Source organism: Coffea arabica, chromosome 3e (genome assembly GCF_036785885.1).
Source record: "Coffea arabica cultivar ET-39 chromosome 3e, Coffea Arabica ET-39 HiFi, whole genome shotgun sequence".
Taxonomy (NCBI): Eukaryota; Viridiplantae; Streptophyta; class Magnoliopsida; order Gentianales; family Rubiaceae; genus Coffea; species Coffea arabica.
This window is the reverse complement of record NC_092315.1, coordinates 5,037,521-5,059,048: the sequence shown is the minus strand read 5'-3', so window position 1 is coordinate 5,059,048 and position 21,528 is coordinate 5,037,521. Positions and strand designations below refer to the sequence as shown.

At 36.4% G+C, this 21,528-nt stretch overlaps 3 protein-coding genes across 3 annotated transcripts; 2 read left to right on the top strand and 1 right to left on the bottom strand.

Annotated features, from left to right (window-relative positions):
* Positions 1 to 810: 810 nt before the first annotated feature.
* Positions 811 to 5,264, bottom strand: LOC113736736 (KIN14B-interacting protein At4g14310). The gene is made up of 3 exons (XM_027263820.2): positions 3,252 to 5,264; positions 1,940 to 2,553; positions 811 to 1,568 (listed from the first exon to the last, which is right to left on the bottom strand). Exons 1-3 carry the CDS (start codon positions 5,103 to 5,105, stop codon positions 1,034 to 1,036), a joined length of 3,003 nt encoding a protein of 1,000 aa, XP_027119621.1. The 5' UTR covers positions 5,106 to 5,264; the 3' UTR covers positions 811 to 1,033.
* Positions 5,265 to 11,156: 5,892 nt separating this feature from the next.
* On the top strand, positions 11,157 to 15,061 carry LOC113736192 (plastid-lipid-associated protein 6, chloroplastic-like). The gene is made up of 4 exons (XM_027263043.2): positions 11,157 to 11,571; positions 13,751 to 13,987; positions 14,308 to 14,434; positions 14,538 to 15,061. Exons 1-4 carry the CDS (start codon positions 11,278 to 11,280, stop codon positions 14,750 to 14,752), a joined length of 873 nt encoding a protein of 290 aa, XP_027118844.1. The 5' UTR covers positions 11,157 to 11,277; the 3' UTR covers positions 14,753 to 15,061.
* Positions 15,062 to 16,125: 1,064 nt separating this feature from the next.
* On the top strand, positions 16,126 to 21,009 carry LOC113737923 (kinesin-like protein KIN-10A). Its single transcript, XM_072084533.1, has 6 exons — positions 16,126 to 17,003; positions 17,628 to 17,783; positions 17,870 to 17,977; positions 18,072 to 18,182; positions 18,281 to 19,855; positions 20,566 to 21,009. The coding sequence occupies exons 1-6, from the start codon at positions 16,311 to 16,313 to the stop codon at positions 20,836 to 20,838; spliced, it is 2,916 nt and encodes a 971-aa protein (XP_071940634.1). The 5' UTR covers positions 16,126 to 16,310; the 3' UTR covers positions 20,839 to 21,009.
* Positions 21,010 to 21,528: the final 519 nt, after the last annotated feature.

Below are 21,528 nucleotides of genomic sequence, written 5' to 3'. Positions count from 1 at the left end.
TCTCTTAGTACTTTACAGTTAGGTGGAATGTTGATAGATGCCCAATTTTTCTCTAAAGCAAAAAATTAAAGTGTATTTGGTAGCCAAAGCTATCAAAAGCAACTGGTGCAGCCCATGTTGCTGTCCATTCTCCACCTGTATGGCTGTATCCCAAAACTCCTGCTTTGTTCCTGAGCTTATACGAATGGCAACAAATTGTTTGTCCTTGTGGGTGCACAGCACAGTAAAGCTATACAACATCTCAAAGAAAACCTAACAGAGAGTCAGTTGGCATGCTGGAGCTAGCAATTATCGATGGTTCACTGCTGGAGGCTGTGAAAAGAAGACTGATTTTACGAAAGGAAAATAACTTCACAATGATGGATAAGGAAGTTATTTTCCTCCACTCGGTATAACTTATTTTCTGTCAGAAATTATTTTCCCAAATTAATTGACAGCCAAACAACGAAAAATGTGGAAAATGTTTTCCACCCAAACAAACAGACCCATAGTGCAATTCCTTTGCAATAGTGATCAAACAATTGCCTTGTAACATCTCAAGGAAGTCTGAATTAATGAGAGACTTCATCTCTGATCTATCAAAAACAAGTGCATTTGGTTTGTGATCACCAGATCACTCAAAGCTAACGAAGAGTAGTACTATTAGAGCTCTAAAACAACTCGAGCAAAGCGTGCCTACTTGGAGCTTCATGCTAGAGCTAGTTCTATATTTCACAAACAAGAGAAACATCTGATGTCAATTGAGTGTGCTCATGGCTCGTGTCAAAGGGCACAGCTTCAGATAAAGAAGGCCGAGAGGAGGCCTCATGCTTTGCAACAATTTGAACAAGCCTCTATAAATTTTCAGAATAATTTATATGCTACCGAGTTGCAGTAACATTATAGTACAACATTATCTCACAGAAACTAACACAAAACTTAAACAGCAATATTCTAGTAGTAGATTACAAAGCAGGCATATAACCTGTAAGGGGTACAATCGGGTATCCTCCTTTTTGAGTAAAAGGATAAGTCTCTGGAGGAACTATGATGGCTATGATAAATACCTCCAAAGAGCCGGGCGATCTCTAGATACAAGGAGAACACGAGAAGCTAGGTAGTCAAAAGAAGGCGAATACAAGTCATCTGGTCCAATCACCTCTCTGACATTCCACATGTCTTTACCAGAATCAGTATCAAGTGACTGCAATACATCATCTTTCAGGGCATCAAATACAAAGAGGCCTTGTCCGTTAACTCCTATGACGAGTTCAGAATTTCCCCAAACTTGAGTAATAGCTGTGAAATGGGAGTGAGCATTTGATTCTGGTACAACATAGGTGCTATAAAGCCTCTGTTTGCGCAAGGAAAATTGTTGGATTTGAGAGCAATGCTGCTTTCTTCCTGCTGACCTTAAATTAGTGCAGCCCATAAATACAGAATCACCACGTGAGAAAGTTGACTGCACATCAACACCAACTTTAGGAATCTTAAGGCCTATTCCAGATGGTTGGCGAAAATCTAATACATTGATGAAATCTGAGGTGCAGAAAACACCATCATTGCCTTCAGCCTCAGAGGAGCTCACTCTGCACATGAAGAATACACACATTAGCAAATATACATAAAGAATATATACATAAAGAATGTTTTCTTGACCATCGCCAAGTGTCTTAAAATACTAAGTTGCTAAAATATCTGCCTCTTTAAAATGCCGTGACACCAAAAACTAGGATGCTTGCTGGAAAGGAAAATATGAATTGCCAAGGAACTGTAAGAAGTACTGATTCAAACAATACTATGAGATAAACTAACTGAAGACACCATGAGCTTCAACTTGCAGCTGACAAGCTTTTGCAAGAATGTATCAACAAGTGACTCCATGGGCGGGAATCAAATGTTTAAAAGAACATAAAGTACTCAAAATGCATTGAACTGGATGAAGTAAGTTAAACTGTACCTCTGTCGAACTCCTCCGCCCAATTCAGCATCCGTATTGTTCACGTGAAGAGCATCAATTTTCCGGTTGGAAGACGAAATAGATGACAATGCTTGAGGATGAAGGGAGCTGACATCCCAAAGGGAAATAGCTTCTGATTCAGCAATGACTACCTTTCCTCTATTTCTCCACTGCAAAGGGCTAGAGTAATCCATTCCCAGCACAGGTTTCTGCAGCTCCCATTTCATTATGTGCTCTCCATCACGAACGTCATAAACTCGTACCATCCTCTGAGAACTAGCTGCAGAAACAATAAGCGGTCCACAGGGTCTATACCACCACTGTTGGTTCTCTGGAGCAATACTTGTTGACAACACATTTCTTCTGAAAATTGTGTTATTAGGAAGGGGAGCAAGGGCTGTTCTAGCAGTAGAAAGTCCAGTTTCAGCATGAAAAGCACGTACTTCTTTGGTATAAAAATCCCACGAGCAAAAACCTGAGACCACTGAATTCCCAGCAGATGCAGCAACAACATATCGTCCAGAACAACCATCTGCACTAGGAGCACGGATTAACCAACAATCTCTCCACATATTTGGAGAAACTCCATGAGGGGGCTTGTAAGTAGCCTTTCCCTGCAAAAAGAGAAAGCATAATCTCAAAGTATACCCCTAGGTGTCGCAGTATTACCACTTACACGGTCCCCTAGGTATTGCAATATTAACGCTTACACAGTTGCTGTGTCTTAGCTGCATAAACATGAAAAACACAAAAAAACCATTGAACATAACATTTCAGAAGCCACATGAAATGTATTTCCAGCAAAATAAATGCGGAAAGCCGGAGTATTCTCAGGCCGAATTGATGCCTATGTGACCTAAAATATAATAAGATGATTACAGAAAACTATAATCCTAAAGCACAATGGTAAGATAGATGGATGGCTACAATTACTCAGAGTTAATCGATGTAAGCCTTCATTCACTCTAGCCCTTCCAATCCCCCAAAATGTTGAATACCTTGCATACCTATTGGCTCTTTACATTTAATCAAAATTTTCATAAAAATCTAATCTTCAGTGCAGTAAAAACATAGCCATATACACAAACACAAGCAACATTTATCCTTCTTCCTCCTATTTCAGACTGTAAATTATGACTTTCAAGGTAGACGTGTCAGGTACGAATTAGATACTAAATATGTCAACAATGAGTTCCACTAAATAGCAAACATTGACGTGTAAACATATTTATGCAGGAAAAGAAATATGCAAAAGAAAGGGAATAAATTAGGCATTTATAATGAAGTTCCAAATTGAAATTGACATCCATACCTCACTATTAATTATGTCATAGAAGGAACACGAACCATCATCATGAGCAAGAAGAACTGATTCTCCCTCTGACACAAACCAACCTCCTGTTGTCATCTTCTGTCCAATTTGATTCAACTCATACAAAGAACTATCTTCTGTCTCTTCTTCAATAATCATTCGCGACATGTTTTCTTGGTCGTCAAACTCTTCAAGCTTTTCATCTGCTAGCAGTGTAAGATCAAATGAACCTTTTCCATTCAGAGAGTCTGAGAGACGATTATTCTCTCTGGAAGTTACAGCTCCATCCGTCTCTTGGACTTCACTAATCTCCGGACCAAAAGTCCCAACTCTTATTGTATCCTCACACCTCCCCTGACTGAGGGAAGCCAAGAACTCCATAGCAATAGGATTCTCATCAACAGGACTTATTGACTTCTCTACTTTCAATTCACCATCTGTCACTACAACTTCAATCTTGTGACTTTCAGCACTTTCAGAGGCTGATTTCTGCGATGTCCTATCTCTAAGTAACTTATGATGTGGAAACAATCTTGCTTCTAATTCATTTGCATTCAACGCCTTAACCAAACTCTTTCCTTCATCCACTTTGTTCACTTGCATCTTCTCCGATGCTTTAACTTTCTCAACATCAATCTCAGAACTTGCTACCACATTAGCCTTCAGATCATCATCGTTGTTGCCAACACTACCCATTGCCTTCTCAATCCCTGTAATCTTTTCCTGGATATCAGACAAAATCATCCTTGAATTATCGGGATTGTTCAAATCCAGCATCTCCTTTGTTCTCTTGATATCTGAGGCAATCCTCCTCACCTTCCCTTCCAAAAAAGCAAGCTTTTCATGAAGTTTACTTGGATACTTAACATTGGCACTTGAACCACTGACCCCATTTCCATTTCCATCTTTAATCTTCAAAACACCACCCGATCTGTTCATTATTTTTGACTCCTTAGTTTTTGATTCCTTGGAATTAATTTCACTAACGTCTTTTTCCTTCAATGTCCCAGACAATCCAGCTGCTTTATTCCCCATTATGGAGCCCCTCAATTCACCGCCATCTCTTTCTTTAGGAATCATCAAACTCAATTCACCACCATCTCTTTCTTCATGCTTCATCAAACTCGAAGATTTTGATTCTTTTTGACTAAATTCAACACCATTTCCCAAACAAGATTCCACCTTTTCATCCTTAATATTCTCAATTTTCACGTTCCTAATCAAATTCAGCTTTTCATCAGAATCATCCAACTTGAATTTTACCGAGTTTGAGCTCAAATTAACCTCTTTTTCATCATAAACTTCACCACTTTTTATTAAATTCTCTGCACCCCCCTCCAGAAGCTCACTGTTTTCACCCACTTTCTCATTCAAACACTTAAAGCTCCCTCTTTTTTTCTCCACAGACGAATTCCTAGATTTCCCAGAACTCAATAAACCTCTATTAAACTCGGAAGGGCTAGAACTCCTACCTCTCTGCACCGACACCTGCACCGGCACCGATGAAGTCGACCATCGAGGACGTCCTTCAACCCCGTTATTGGCAAACCCATGAAAGCCATTACCCACTCCATTTGCGGCAGATATTTTATCCATCCTAGGCATGGCTTTCATGATTGGCTTCTGGGATTGCACCATCGCCGCCCGGCCCCTAGATGTAGGCCTTGAGTTCTCCTTTCCGGCGGGCCTCTTGAGACTCTCTTTACTGCCGCAGCCACGGCTGAAAAGAGGTTTTTCAGATTGTGGGGTGAGGGATTTTGGGTGTTTCAATGTGGTGGTGGCGGCGGTGGCAGTGATCTTCGCTCCGCCGCCGCCGCGTTCCTTAAGCCGGCGAACTGATGACATAGTAGACATAAATATGATTTTGTCTGCCAAAAGTTGTTGGAATGTTGGATTTGAGGTGTGATTTTAGGGTGAGGAAAATGAGGTTTTGTATGATTTTGTGAGCTTTTCTTTGGTGTTTTTAAGGTACGAATTAAGGTTAAGGATAGCGAGTAGACGATGAAATGTTGGTGACGAGGGAAAAGCCCAGATTTTTGTGATTTTGAATTTTGAAACTTGCCGGGTCCATATGGCAGCTTTGCCGTCTCCGATTTTAGGGTTAATTTCAGAAACCTCCCCTGAGGTTTCCCCTAATCACACTTAGCGCCCCTTAACTTTGAGAAATCACACTTACCACCCTTGGCAGAATGAAGTGACATGCTGTACCAATCAGTAGAGGAGAAATTACAATGCTACCCCCTATTATTAAGTAATTCTTGTGCAGGAAAATGCCGTAAAAATTAAAAAAAATTGAGGCTATATTAATTGAAAATTGAAAGAACAACATTGCTCTCATTTTTGGCGCACAATTTGAGCGCCATTTTTGTTATCTTGTAAAGTCAATATAATTGAGTAATAGGTGTACATTAGCTTCTTCGCACTATCATTAATTCCAGGATCATGTACAGGGCAATGTGCCTATGAAAGTTTCAGGTCAGGGGAGTAATATAAGTCGTGCACAACAAAATGCTACTTTGAATGCCCAAGTTAATTTGCAGGCTAGCACAAGTGCTGCTTTAAAAAAAAAAGTAAGCATTATCATGCCAAAGATTCATGATCAAATTGATCCCGAACAAGTGCTTTTTTTGCTGAACAATAAACCAACATAATATTGATTAAGTTGTAATTTTTTGATGTAGAAAGGGAGGCCTTCAAAGAGAACCAGAGATGCTGTGAACAATGTCACCTATGATGAAGTTGTAACTCCAACATGGGGATAGCAAAACCCCTCTGGACCACCTATACAAGCTACTCAAAATGATGGTTCTCAACCTAGAACTTCTATTAGCATCAACACTTCTACAACAGAGACTTCTCACACTGTATCAGAGCATTTCCAAGTGGTTTTAACGATGTTAAAGGCTCCCTGCAATCCTTACTCTTGGTTTTTGAAGTAGTACAAGTACTCTTTATTATCAAAATGTATGATAGAAGACTTATTGTATTTTTGGTGTATTTCATCTGGTGGAATATGCATTGCCATATACTAATCTTATAATATATAGCAACGCATTGATGCACTAGTTGCTTGGAAAGACACGTTGATGCATTAGTTGTACGGACAGATATGAATAGTAGCACATTTTTTGGAATCTTAGTTTGGCTTAGACTTAGCTAAACATGTGACCGTGGGAAGTACACATCTGATTGGATTGTCACAAGTACCATACAAAACAGGCTCAATTTCCCCAACTTTCTACTTTGAATTGCCTATGACTATGAAGGCTAAAACAGTTGGTAATCAATTACAGCATTGCATGTTGTACTTGGACTTCATCAAATTGATTTTGTAATCTGAATAAAAATGTAGATAGCAATCAGTGTTAGATTGATGCACCAGTTGCTGCAATTTGCCCAAAGAAAATCGATGGTGAATGATGTTATCTTGTTTCCAATCTGCTTAATATAGCTTAAGCACCAAACAGGTGGGAATGGTTTTGCCCAACGGTCCTCTATAGTATCAATGTTAAGAAGCTTCTTGTGCTTGTTACACTTACACCTCTTTAGCTTCTAAAATACTATCACAACATAGTTTTGTTTTTATTTTCATCTTGTAAATTCAAAACTCATCTTCCAATAGGGCAAAAGTGGAATAGAAAAATAGTCTCTCTCCTATAAACAATTTTTAAATATAATTCTTACACAAAAGGGCTGACAATGTGATAAAAGTTGTCATTCTAAGGGTGGTAAATATGATTTCTGAAAGTTGGGGGTGCTAGGTGTGATTAGAAAAAATCTCAGGGGAGGTTTCTGAAATTAATCCCCGATTTTAAGGCGATTGTTGTTTGTTTAGATTTTACCAAAAGATCATGGAAAGTGATTATAGAGAATAATTAGAATCTATACATATACAACTTACTTGTTGATCGATTATAAATTTTAATTTTTTTTATTAAAAAAATCTATAATCTGAATATAAAAATAAATGTGAATATTATAAAATTTAATTGTCTAAAATTAAAATCTACAATCAGTTAAAATAATAAATTAAAAATAAGTGCTAAGTTGTATCGAATATTGGTCATTTCTATTACATGATTACGTGTGTTTAGACAATAAATTGTCATAAAAAAATTTTAGAATATTATTGTATTTCTTTTTTAGTAGTGTAATGTATATGAGATAAAGAGATAATTGAAAAAAATAAAAAAAATGTATTTATAATGATCCAAGATAGAAATTTTCTCCAAATAATCACTTATCCAAATGAGTGTATTTGGATAAGGCATTTGTTTGCAAAGAAAGAAAAAATAAATTTGATTACATCATAAGAAAAAAGAAATTTGATTACATCATAAACACATTTTATTAATATTTTTGATTTTCACAATCACCATATTATCTTATATATATCACATCACAAAAAGGCACTAATAGTACAATGGTGTTCCAAAAAAAAAATTCAAAATTATCTCCTACCAAACACTAAAAATACATGAACTCTTAGAATATAAAAGTGAAAAAACAAATGGTTAAATGATTGAAACGTGCTCTTGATAAATTAAATTGTATGCATATTTGTTTATGAGCGAATTTTTCAATAAAAAGGATAATTTTATTCCAATATCTAAGCTCATGGCAAAAAGTATATCAAACATGACAAAGATACATAAATTTGATAATAATCTAATACAACAAATCGAAAAAATAATAAACTTGATCATAACATTGAAATTTTAAAAAAATCTTCCATCAGATGAATATCACTATTGCCCAATAAATCTATATGCATATGTTCTAATAAATCAAGATTTTGCTTCTAAGATCTATCAAATCTCAAATCTAGAAAATGAAACAGACAACAAAATATTCTTACAAGGATATCTTAGAAGAGTAAAATTCCCACTAAAAAAATTGGGTGACTACCCTTTGGGTATTCAAAAAAAATTTCCTAGATCCATTGTGGCATGTGGGCATGACAAGTATAGATTAAGTCACCAACTCCAAACCATAGTTATTAAAATCAACCCGGTCATCAACCCAGCGTGAGGATCGAGTTGGCAGGTTAGTGGTTAATTCGCAATTCACTGGTTGAACCGTTGGGTCACACTATATAATAAAAAATATGTTATATAATTAAATAAACACATAAATTATAGTAAAAGTAGTTCAAAACGTCCCTCACATTTTATGAAATAATTTTTTTGTTCCTCACTTTTAAAAGTGTAATCTTACGTCTCTTACAAATTCACATTAATCAAATTTAGTCCATACCTAGATTTCCGACTAGTTTTTTGCAAGAATTCACTGTGTGTATTGCACGTGATCATTTTTTAAGGCAAAATTATCAAATTAGATTTAACATAATTCGATCCATAGTTCCTCACATTTTATAAAATGAATCTTTTCATCCCTTACATTTCAAAAATGAATTTTTTCATCCTTCGTTGATCATGTGTACGAATAGTTTTTTTTAAACTCGCACACACACACACACACATATATATATATTTGATTTTACTAGAATAGTACGAATAGCATTTAATATATCTTTATTTGATTTCGTCTGAATGTATATACACGGGTTAAAAAAATTATTAGTTTTTTCACTCATTTTCATTTCTTTTTACTCAAAAAATTGAAAACAAAGAAAATATTTAATTCTAAACATTATTGAGTGTTTATATCAAATTAAATTTGGACAGAAAAATAAACAAAGGAAAAGTATGAAAAAAAAAGAAGTAAGTGATTGGTACTTTAAATTTTAATTAATCACAAGGCAAGTAGTTCAACTGTTGGTCTTAAAATTGGTAAGTAGAAATTTCAGATTTAAACTATAATTTGTTAGTATGACTATAGAATACAATGCCTTGTTTGGCAGACAAGTTTTTTATCAAGTTTGTCTACTACAAATTTTTTAAAAACTTTAACTACAGTAACATTAAAAAACTTCTCAAAGTTTTAAAACTATACACTTCAAAATATTTAAAAAAAAAACACACACTTCAAAAAAATTTTTAAAAACTTCTACAATAAGTTACAGTAAAGTTTTAGACAAACACCCAAAAAACTCACTTGCCAAATGCTGCCCAAGTAAGTGCCCATTAATTAGATGGTCTTATTGTACAACTTAATAAATGAATTATTATCAAAAGAAAAAAGGCCACAAATATTGATAGGTTCACATAGTAAAATCAAATAGATATATACGTATGGTTTAAAACAAAATTATTGGTTTTAAACCCATGTATATATATTGAATAACATGTGTACAATTGTAATTAATTTATTTAGAAAAAATCAAATTGAGATATATTATATGCTATTCATACTGTTCAAGTGAACTCAAATAGATATGTACATAGATTTAAAAAATATATATTCGAACATATGGTTAATGTAAGATGAAAAATTTCATTTTGTGAAATGTGAGAAATGAAAAAATTTATTTTGTGAAATGTAATGGACAAAACAATTTATTTTGTGAAATGTGATGGACTATGGATCTAATTATGTAAAAATTGATTTGACAATGTTGCTCCTCAAAAAATATTACATGCAATGCAAGTGGTAAATTTTGACTAAAAATTAGTCAAAAACCTAGGTAGGGATAAAATTTGACCAATGTGAATTTATAAAGGATGTAAAATTACACTTTTAAAAGTGAGGGATGAAAAAAGTCATTTTACAAAATGTGAGAAATGTTTTGAACGATTTTTCCTAAATTATAATATAAGTATAAAATTTTTTAAACCTTAACAGGTCGTAATTTGTTCATAGTTCATACACACAAGCCATATCTAAACATGGTTCTCAATTCATGAATTCATGTTGATATTACATTTCCAATATAATTATAAATTTAAGTGTCAGACCACCAAACATAAGTCACAAACAGCCAAAAAGAGGAAAATTGGAAGAATAAAGCAAAGAGAGGAAGAGAATTCTATTCTTGAATTTTGATTTTTTGCTGCGAAAGTGAGAAAGAAGAATTAAGTTAAATCCCTAATTGTTAGCATGATGCAAAGAAAGACGAAAATGCACGAATTAGTGTTCCTGATCAAATGAAAATTTGGGTAACAAAGTCATTCCACAATAATTTCCAAAACCCATCGGGTTTATCAATAATCGTCCGAGTGTCCCGGTTCTTTAGTCAAACTATCTGAGTTGAACGATCATCAATGAATTCCATACAACTTCGATTTAATTAGTAACCCAACCCGATTTCAAGGCCGGTTCATCAAGTTGATCGATTGAACCGTCGGACTGTGTTAGGTTTAATAACAATATATTAATATTCCGAACATCAATATTTGACCGATTTTTTCCCTTTTCTTATTTTATACAAATGATGATATTCTAAGGAATTCGCCATGTATACTTTTAGAAAGTAATAGTGCTAACAAAGTTTCAAAACTTTTGGATCATCAGTGCCATTTGGGATTAGATTACACAATAATCAAATGAAACTGCCCAATTCATACAAGTGCTTAAGTACCTCATCCAAACCAAATAATTACATGTTAGCCGACCAAAAGTTCCTCAGCAATATCAACCAAATTCTCCAATTATCACAAGCCACCGCTTACGATTCTTGTTTGGATTGCTATTTTTTGAAGTTTTTGTAGATAAACATACCATAACAATTTAATGTATATAATGTAAAAAGATAATTAAAAAAATATCCATGTTAAAAATTTTCCTTAAAAACTAGCAATCCAAACGTGCAGAGCTATGAACCTCCCCTAGGGAAAAATGATAAAAAAGAAAAAGAAAAGAACAAAAACAATATGACAAAGCATCTTGGATTTCTTGATTATTGTTGTTTGCTCCTCAGGCCCCAACGTTAATTTAGAACCACAGGCCGCCACAGTAGACCATCACCTGGGATTTAGGGACTTGACATGGGGACCAAGAATTTTCAAGTACAATCTACACGTATGCCTCCAGCCAATCAAAACATACCAGACTCATTTCTTGCACTGGCTAGATAATCCAGCCACCTTCTCAGTTCGAACAATCAAAAGTGCTACAAGAAACTGCCATGGCATCTCTATTTCACCCTCCAATTAAGCCATTATTGTACCATCATCATTCTACATCATCATCATCATCACTACCATCCATAACCCCTTCACCAAAATCATCTTCTAACACAAATAGTTACCTGCCAAGAGCCCGGAATTTGTTCTGCTCTGCTGAGTTTAGAAAAAGAAAATCTTGCATCAAAAGAGGCTGCATTTGCAGGTCAGCCCTTGATGAAGCCTCAGTGAAATACTCTTCAGAAGCTGAGCAATCAAAAGCTGAGCTTGTTAGCTCTTCAAAGCTTAAGTTATTGGTATCCGTTCGTCTCTTTTTTCTTTCTGTCTTTTTATTTCGTTTGCTTTTTTGGAAGACTTGTATAGCTGATTTTTTATATGTTTTTTCTTTATTTTTCCTGTTTGGTTTGATGGTGTCTGGAGTGATAATTGTATAATTTCTCTAGTGGGATGCTGAATTATTGCTCCTTAATTGGGAAGTATCAGTCATCGCTGAAGAACGTGTTTGCTTCAATGACTAAAACAGCCTATGGCCCAATTAGATGCAACGGGGAAATTGTTGGTTAATTAACTCAATTGGATGCATCTTTTAATCTACTTTTTGAGGTCTCTGAAGAATTTAGTGATTCTATACTTCAATTAGTTACATTTAACCTGATTTTGAATTGTGAAGCTGGCTAAACTGCCTTGTTGCTTTTGAATCAATACCATAGAATCTTGCGATGTATCAATTTTTGTATGAACTTTTTTTGTAGCTTCATCCCCAGTATGCCTAAGTAGTTAAGTAGTTCCAGAAATTTCTGACAAGTTAGTATGTCAATGCATTTTTATCTGGATTGGCCAATGTCAATAGTCACTTCTTTAGAACAGAAACATGGATTTGAATGCTTTGAATAGGCTCAACAATAGGTTAGGTTCTGCAAGTTTCTGGCATTAGCCTATTTTTAGTGTACAGATGCTTTTTCAATTAGGATAGCAAAATCAGGAAAATAGTGAAAACTTTGGTACATAAGATATGGACATGGACATCTGTTTGGTAATCTAAAAGATAGCAGAGAAGGACAAAAGCTTGATTTGCTGTAAAGAAAGTATTGGACTCTAGGGTGAGGCTTAAGTTGCCAACCACAGAATCTGGGAATCCTTTAGAGGCTCCTAGTATAGAGAAGTAACACAAAAGATTAAAGGTTATATGTGATTATTGCAGTTGCAGTTAAATAGGACAGTGTTATTCATCCAGAGATTGTAGAATCAAGAAGCTTGCAGTTACTACCACAAATCAGGACACTGTTTTAGACTCTTCTAGTGGAAGATTGGAGGATGTATTTGTTGCAATGCAATCACTTTGGACTTGAATCAGTGTCTACATTGCCATGGTTTTCAACTTGGCCCATGCCTGTCAGCTGCATGCCTTGAGTAACAACTAAAATTGCATGAAGATTAGTCAGAGAAGACATTGTATATGAGTGCATCAACAATCACAAGAATTACTAGATAATGGATTGGACAAATCAAAAAGTTCCTCAGCTATGTCTTTTTGGCCGGGAAAAGGATTCTATCATTGTTTAATTTGGAATCTGATGTTTAGTGTTGCATATTAGTTGAAAGCACAAGGACATCGAGGCTCCTGCTATGACAATCCTGGAGATTAAGCCTAGGACACAAACCTTATTGCCTATCTGTAAAAGTGAAATCACTTTCATTTCTTTTCATGTTGTATTGAATTCATTTCATTACGTGTTATTTATTTCTGTTGAAGTAAGCAAGGATGGTCACCTCCAATTCTGAACTGCTAATTTGATCTTAGTGCGTTGTCATAGTTTCTTCCACTCAAAGACCCTGTTCTGATTCCATGGATCTTGCATGCCTCTGGTTATGAACAAAATGTGCTCTCCTCCTTCATTTGATTACTAGTGAGAAGACTAGAGAACATACTACGTTCTTGTTCCTAGTGCCTTTAATCTTTTTCCTTTTCGTTTCCTTGCTACTTTCCTTCATTGTTTGTTTTGATTTTTTCCTTGGATTTTTGTTTCTAATTTTTAGTTGCTCTGAGTATGTTAGTAAGGATGAATACTGTCGTATAACATCTAAATCAATAAAGTGGTCTGGAATACATGCCCAAAGGTTTAGAGGTTGAGTCTCTGGTTGGTTGGCTCCCATCTCAAGTTAGGCATGCTTAACAGCCCACTTCCTCAGGAAGAGTTTTTTTTGGGGGGGGGGGGGGGAGGAGAAAGAGTTCCATTTATATCATAATGGATTTCAATTATCATTAATCTGTACAAGACAGTACCAGCTTTCCTTTTTGACTCTTTAAGTTAAAAGTACGTGGTCCTGGTACAAGGTGCTTGTTGACAGCAGAGCTATATTTGCAACTGTGAATTCCAATCTGTTGTGACAACAATCAAATTTCTTCCTTTGCAATCTGATGTGTGAAATATGATGTTTTGGTATTTATGAGGCTTCAACAAACCTAAATTGCAGAGTGCAGTTTCTGGGCTAAATAGAGGGCTTGCTGCTACTGAAGATGATCGACAGAAAGCAGATGCTGCTGCCAAGGATCTTGAATCTGTTGCTGGCCCTGTCGATCTCTTGGTTGACATTGATAAACTGCAGGGAAGGTGGAAATTGATCTATAGCAGTGCATTTTCTTCTCGCACTCTTGGTGGAAGCCGTCCTGGACCCCCTACTGGAAGGCTTCTTCCTATAACTCTTGGCCAGGTGAGACGTACTTGCTTAAGAAATCTCCTTAAGTGCTGTCGTTTGACTACAGTATGAGATCATACACAAGAATGGATACTTTGACAATGTTTTTTAGATTTTAATGGCAAAAACAGCGGAATTCTCCTTAATGCTGAAGTGAACGAAAGCCTTAAAAGAGGGTTGCTCCCAGGATATCATGGTGTCCATATCTTCCCTCTCCAGATTGTTGAAACTGTGATTTAGTTTATGGATTGCCCACTTGTTTGTTAGACAAAAACTGCATAATGTAATATCGTGCTTTATTATCTCATCACTGATGGCATAAAGTTTTCTGTTAGGTATTTCAACGGATTGATGTCTTAAGCAAAGACTTTGATAACATAGTTGACCTTGAATTAGGTGCTCCATGGCCTCTTCCACCTGTCGAACTGACTGCTACTTTAGCCCACAAATTCGAAATTATAGGTTGGTGCTTACAATTAAACTTTCTACGTCAGTCTGATTTCAGTGTTTCACCATTTGCATCAGTTCACCACTATCATCATAACCTGCTTGTTGGCACATGTAGGTACTTCCAACATCAAGATAACATTTGAAAAAACTACCGTCAAGACTGCTGGAAACTTATCTCAGTTACCGTCGCTGGAGGTACCACGGATACCAGATTTTTTAAGGCCACCTTCTAACCGCGGAACTGGTGAATTTGAAGTTACCTATCTCGACTCTGATACACGAATCACAAGGGGAGACAGGGAAGAGCTAAGGGTTTTTGTCATCTCATAATTTTCAATGATGAGCTCTATCATACCTGCAGTGACTGATGCATCTCTATCATACTTTCAGAGGCAGTAGATCTACTGTAACTGCAGAAACACGTAAAAACAGGCCCTTCTGCATATGTATGCGCCCACAGACTTGCACTGGAAAACCTCAATGACTAATTTGTCACAATTAATTGTATAGAGATTCATAGATTTGTTTTTGAAGTGCATCAAGAAAGCCATGAAACTATATGTTCCGAGTGGTATCTATAGCCCCTTAAATGGAACTAACTTGATGCCAGAAATATATTCAATGAACCTCTTATTTATCTGGGCTGGTGCTCTTTGGTCATCCTAAAGGTTGAGAAGAAAAAAAATGTTAGAAGGGGAAACTCAATCAATCAAATTTTAAGCTTCATTTTATCTCATGCATTACCAATAACACCCTGTGACTGAAAAGGTACTATTGGTTCTTGTCCCCCTTCCCACAAAGAAAACAAAAGTCGATAGAAATCTTGAGATATGACAAAGCACATTAACTCCTTTTCCCTTTTAGATGAACAAAAGGGCATTGAAAGAGAATCAATTAGTCTTTATGTATTATCCAAAATGTGAAGACAAACAAGTCTACTTTTGGCATATAAATCACAAATAAGGCATGAATTCTCCATTTAGCTCTTTCCTCTGGCTGATCCTTCTACAGTTCAGTTTTTGTGCCCAATTCATAGCTTAACATACAATGATTTGTTATTCGCTAATTGTTTCAACAAATGTTATATATTATCTTTAATTTCGATATTGATTGATCAAATGGACACAAACTTCCTCTGAATAATTGTGTGAAGTATGGAAAGAAATTAACTTAAACTAGCATACATTTTTTGAGGATACTCTTTTATGATAACTATTTTAGACTTACTTTACCACAAAACAAAACACGAAATAAGAAGAAACTATATGGTAAGGTATGAAATGCGAATTTCAAAAAAAAAACTAAAAATATTTGGGCTATTTTACAGTCATTTTAAGTATGAATCATAAGCTTTATTTCCTTTTTTATCAAAAGAACTTATTGGCTCTTAGAATTTCATAATAAGACTTGCTGATAAATTTTTTGAAATGAATTCCCGGAAGAAATTGTTTGTACACGAAAATGATGGTTGGGCTGGTAAAATTTCATAGGCCCAACCCTGCTTCCATTAAACCCAAAGCATGAGTCATGAGTATTGAGTAGGCGTCCCAGCTATACACTTAGCCGTTGGAGAGTAACGGCTACTTTTAATTCAATTTCAATAAAATTTTAATTTTTAAACTTCAGAAAACATCCCCAAAAAAAATCCTTCTCATTTCTCAATCAAACTCCTCTTCTTTCCTTTGATTCTTTCCATTCTTAGCTCTCCAAAAATTACTCAATTCTGAATCTCCTTCAACATTCAAATCCCATCTTTTCCCTGTTATCTCACACACAGACACACACTAACTCATAAAGAAATCTGTCATCAGAATCTTGAAACCCACAAGAATCCCAATAAAAGGGTAAATATTCCCATCTTTCCTCCTGATTTCTTGTGCTAAATGCGATGGCACCTACACCATCATCAAAGCCCCATTCAATGATGCAGACCCCTTCATCAAAATCAAATCCAGCCCATAATCAAACCAGAACCCCACAATCAAAGCAGCGTCTAAATTTCAACGTTTCTAAGCCATCTCCGAACCCCAATTCATCAGCAATGGCAAAAGAGAGCAACAACCCACCAGCAGAGCATCCAGTGGAAGTAATAGGCCGAATTCGTGACTACCCAGATCAGAAAAAGAATCCCGCTTCATCCTCAGCCTTGCAGATCAATCCTGACAAACAATCTTTAAGGGTCAAGACTGAAATTGGGTACAGGGATTTTAGTTTAGATGGGGTTTCACTGTCTGAAGAAGAGGATCTTGATGCATTTTACAAGAAATTCGTTGAGTCACGGATTAATGGGGTGAAATTAGGAGATAAATGCACTATTATGATGTACGGGCCAACTGGTGCTGGTAAAAGTCACACCATGTTTGGGTGTGGAAAGCAGCCAGGGATTGTGTACAAATCATTGAAAGATATATTATGGGAAGGTGAAGAAGTGGGTGAAGAAAATGGTGAGAAGTTGGGGCCTGCTACTTTTGTTCAAGTGACTGTATTAGAGATATACAATGAGGAGATTTATGATTTGCTGTCTACTAATAATGGTGGAGGATTCAATCTTGGTTGGGCTAAAGGAGGAAGTGCTTCGAAGGTGAAAATTTCCTCTTTTGTTGAACTGTTATGGTTGTTATATAAAAACCGGAAACTTTTGGCTAACCAATGATCACTTAAGTTTGTTATGGAATGCATGAGATTTGATAGTGTTTATTAGTGCCAGCATCATATTCATGTATTTTCTTGAACTTGATAGTCTTAGAATATACTTCGTTTGTTCTTTGCAGGTTTTTAATGAGGTATTTTAGGTATATATTTGTGGAGATTAATTTGTTAGGCATATGGAAAAATGCGTCTATTTCTTCTTTAGTGATAAAAGTAACCTTCCTCATGAAGAAGATGCACCTTCTCACCTTCAAGTAGATAGGGGTTTGGAACTTTGCCTGTTGCATTTGTAGAATCAGTATTGTCGATTCTAGTTTTTTTGTTGTTATCCATGTGCTCGTCCTGCATAAACCTAGAATGTAGCTGAAAACACTCTGTTTTAGCTAGGACCTTGTACAGTGCCAGACCATGGAGAAGTTGGATTGTAAGTACTACAGTTACAGAAAATGGCTATTAAATGTTTGTTTGGCGGATATTGATATGGTATTACTTTATTTCGTTGTTATGTTGGGCTTGGGCACATCAGGATACTATATTCTTGGTCTTTATTGCGTAGGTGAGGCTGGAAGTAATGGGAAAGAAGGCTAAAAATGCAAGCTTTATTGCTGGTCATGAAGCTACAAAGATATCAAGGGAGATACAAAAGGTGGAAAAGCGTAGGATTGTCAAAAGCACACTCTGTAATGAGAGAAGTTCTCGGAGCCACTGCATGGTATCATTTAGCTTATAATTTGATTGCTTGCTTGTTAACTTAGTCGCTCCATTGCTAACACAATCCCACTTTATTCATGTTTGCAGATAATTCTTGATGTCCCTACAGTTGGAGGACGGCTAATGCTTGTAGACATGGCAGGTTCTGAAAATATTGAACAAGCTGGTCAAAATGGATTGGAAGCTAAATTGCAGGTATTGAATTGCTATGGATAGTAGCTTTTGTGGTGCAATTAAGTTATGATCATGTTCTTCTTGTAACCATGATCATGCTCTCTCTGAAATTCAGACAGCAAAAATTAACCAAGGGAACACAGCACTGAAGCGTGTGGTTGAGTCCATTGCAAATGGTGATTCCCATGTACCTTTCAGAGACAGCAAGTTAACAATGCTTCTTCAGGTACATTTCTTTTGTGGTCTGGTGGATCTTTCATCGCGACAACTTGCCAGCTCAATGTTTAATGACTTTTGTGAAATAATTCCAATCATTTTGTCTAGGATTCTTTTGAGGATGACAAGTCCAAAATTCTGATGATACTCTGTGCCAGCCCTGATCCTAAGGAGCTGCACAAAACCATATCCACTCTAGAATATGGTGCTAAAGCTAAGTGCATAGTTCGTGGTCCTCATACTCCAATTAAGGAAAAAGGTGCGGAAGATTCTTCATCAGCCGTCATTTTGGGGTCAAGGATTGCAGCTATGGACCAGTTTATTTACAAGCTACAGATGGAGAACAAGCTGAGAGAAAAAGAGCGTAATGATGCCCAAAAAGAACTTATGAAGAAGGAAGAAGAAATTGCTGCCCTCAGGGCTAAAGTTGCCCTTGCAGAAGGAAAAGGACATGATACAATGGAGGAGGAGATCAATCTAAAGGCAAATCAGCAGGTTCAGAAACTGAAAAGTGAATTGGAGAAGAGGATACAGGAATGTGAGAAAATGGCAGATGAGTTAATTGAAATGGAAAGGAGGAAGATGGAAAATGTGGTACTTCAATTTCAACAAGAGTCTGAAATGCTTCGACAGCGTTTGAGAGAACTTGAATCTGAGCTGTACAAATCACGGGTTGGAGGTGGATCCCTGGACATGGATGGAAACAACTTTGTTAGGAAGCTGTTGGATACCTATTCTGAAGATTCAGGGATGGTGAAATCAATGGATTTGGACAAATCATATGACTTGGATGCTGGAAAGCAAGAAGTGCTGGTTTTTAAAGCAGGAAACGGTGAAACCAAAAGTTATTTGGATTTTGACAGTAGAAAGAACTCAAGAGATGACAAAGATTATGATGATCTTCTCGTTCGGAGCTTTTCCAGCAAGGGATGTTTGAGCACTGTATTTGAGGAGGATGAAGAAGAAGGTAGTGGGGATGACAAAGAGAAGTTCTCAGATGAAGAAGTTCAGAAAGAGGTAATAGAGGAAAAGAAGGTCTGTTCGAGCACACTGGCAACCAAGGCTCCATCTATTCCTGAAGTTTCATCTCAGAATCAAGACAAAGTAGAGAACTTCAGAGAGACATTAGTGGATAAACTTTTGCAAGCAGAATCACCCAGTGAACCTGAAAGTGCTCAAGATACAGCCTCTTCCAGGCTAATGAGGATACAAAACATATTCACCCTTTGTGGGAATCACAGAGAGCTCTCTCACCACATCAGAACTCCTATGCCTGCCCTAAAGAGGTCCGAGAATATTGACCCCATGGCATCACCAGTGAGGACAACTGAAGAGGGCTCGGATGCAAAGTCAATTAGTGATGTTAAACTGCTTCAGAAAAGCCTCTCCAAGGATCTTTTGGTGTCAGACATCCCTGAAAATTTTCAGACACCGATGGGAAACAAGAAGATGGCACCTAGTTCTTTTGAGAGTACCTTAGCCTCAAAGGAGAACTGCAATCCTATTGATGAAAAAATTGGAGACCTTGATGTTTATGTGAAATGGGAGGCATCAATGGAGAACCCTGGGAAGTTCATCACTACACTAAAGGTTGTCAAAGATTCAACTCTTGCTGATCTGCGGAAGTTGATAGAAATTCATCTTGGCGGAGATAATCAAGCATTTACTTTCCTTGTGCTCGGGGTATGTATATCACCCATGATCTTCTTCTATATAGTAATTTATATGTTATTGCATAGGTCACCAGGTAAAATTAGTCATAAACTGCAGTAGGAAAAAATCAGATACTTTTCGGACATCATACCATGCATATCACCCATGATCTTCTTCTATATAGTAATTTATATGTTATTGCATAGGTCACCAGGTAAAATTAGTCATAAACTGCAGTAGGAAAAAATCAGATACTTTTCGGACATCATACCATGCATATTGAGTTGTCATGTCATACATGTCTCCAGTTATTTCCATCGAACAGGAGATTTGGCTGCTTTCAAAAATTCCTCTTCTGCCGTTGTTTTCCTCTTTAAGAGAAATGCATCTTTTGCCTGAGCATAATAGCCCTTTCTGCTTTCTTCCAAACAGATTTTCAGTACATTTTGAAGCCACAATCACAGAAAGTTGCTTCTTTCAGCGTATCCATAAGTGCATTTCCTTATTTTGCTTCCACGTCTATGTTCTCAGCAAACACAAAGCCCTGAAATTAGTTATTGGAAGAAAAATTTCTATAGCGTAAAGCAACGCAAGGATTATTAGAACAAGAACCCAGTAACCACCTCAACTTTACATCATACCCTTCCGTGCAGACGATGTGTATTTGCCACCATTTAATGATGCTTTACATCTTAGCCTTCAGTTGTCGACAGCTGACATGAATATTACTCTCTGAACAGGATCCTTCTGGTGCTCCAGTGCCAAGAGAAAAAGAGGCGACAATGCAGGCATCGAAGCTACCAATTTGCAACAACCAGCTTCCAGGCCGCCTAGCTTGTTTGCGCCCATTAAAAGGAACCCGGAACGCCCCTCACCATCTTCCTTTGAGTCCACTGGAAAACAAACTGCCATTGACTCCAATTTCAAATGTTACAAAGCACTGTGATTATCTCTCTCCAGAATTACCTACACACCTGGATTCAACCCCTTTTGTGACTCTGCGTAGATATTAGGTTCGATGATTAGTAGTTTGATTATGCAGGTTGTGATTGTGTATCAGTAGTATGAAGTGTGTATTCTTCTGATCACGAAACAGCCTCTTTGAGTACATATGCATATGTACTCTTGGTATCTGTAAGCTTTTTTGTGGTTTGAATTGTTGATATCGTTACTTTTCTGTGGGAGATTGTGGTTGATTGATTCATCGCTGATACATTCATCAGGTGAAATCTGCGCTAAAAGAAAAGCATACACTATGCTGAGTTTGATCGTACAAGCAATTCTCCCAAGAAGCTCTCTACCTCCATTTATCAATGGAATTAAAGAAAAAATATGTGTTTTAGGCCTACAATTTTTAAAAATTTTATTTTGGTCCTGCTAATTTATCAATAATGTATTGCCACTGACCAAAGTAAACTGTACATTTAAGGTATTGGATTGTTAAAGATTTTGTGAGGACCATATAATTGGAAGAAAAGAAAGTCACTAGAATTTCATACCAATGAGTAATTTAATGACAAATTTTAAAAACAAAATGATGGACAAGTTAAGGGAGTTTAGTTTAATTATATGATTCTTTACATCCTCCCTCTTTATTTTTTGATTAATTATGTGCTAGCTATTTTCCTTAGTACATTAATATTATTGTTACATGCCGTAGAGCAACAATAACTGTAATATATTTCTGCTTCCACTTGAAATTT

What these genes read in the sequence shown, in the direction of transcription:
- LOC113737923 (XM_072084533.1), top strand. Translation starts at nt 16,311, where the DNA reads ATGGCACCTACACCATCATCAAAGCCCCATTCAATGATGCAGACCCCT. An exon ending in AAGGAGGAAGTGCTTCGAAG is followed by an intron (nt 17,004 to 17,627) that starts GTGAAAATTTCC and finishes TTTATTGCGTAG; the next exon opens with GTGAGGCTGGAAGTAATGGG. An exon ending in GTTCTCGGAGCCACTGCATG is followed by an intron (nt 17,784 to 17,869) that starts GTATCATTTAGC and finishes TCATGTTTGCAG; the next exon opens with ATAATTCTTGATGTCCCTAC.
- LOC113736192 (XM_027263043.2), top strand. Translation starts at nt 11,278, where the DNA reads ATGGCATCTCTATTTCACCCTCCAATTAAGCCATTATTGTACCATCAT. An exon ending in CTTCAAAGCTTAAGTTATTG is followed by an intron (nt 11,572 to 13,750) that starts GTATCCGTTCGT and finishes CCTAAATTGCAG; the next exon opens with AGTGCAGTTTCTGGGCTAAA. An exon ending in TTCCTATAACTCTTGGCCAG is followed by an intron (nt 13,988 to 14,307) that starts GTGAGACGTACT and finishes GTTTTCTGTTAG; the next exon opens with GTATTTCAACGGATTGATGT.
- LOC113736736 (XM_027263820.2), bottom strand. Translation starts at nt 5,105, where the DNA reads ATGTCTACTATGTCATCAGTTCGCCGGCTTAAGGAACGCGGCGGCGGC. An exon ending in ATGACATAATTAATAGTGAG is followed by an intron (nt 2,554 to 3,251) that starts GTATGGATGTCA and finishes CTCTTTTTGCAG; the next exon opens with GGAAAGGCTACTTACAAGCC. An exon ending in GGCGGAGGAGTTCGACAGAG is followed by an intron (nt 1,569 to 1,939) that starts GTACAGTTTAAC and finishes CTTCATGTGCAG; the next exon opens with AGTGAGCTCCTCTGAGGCTG.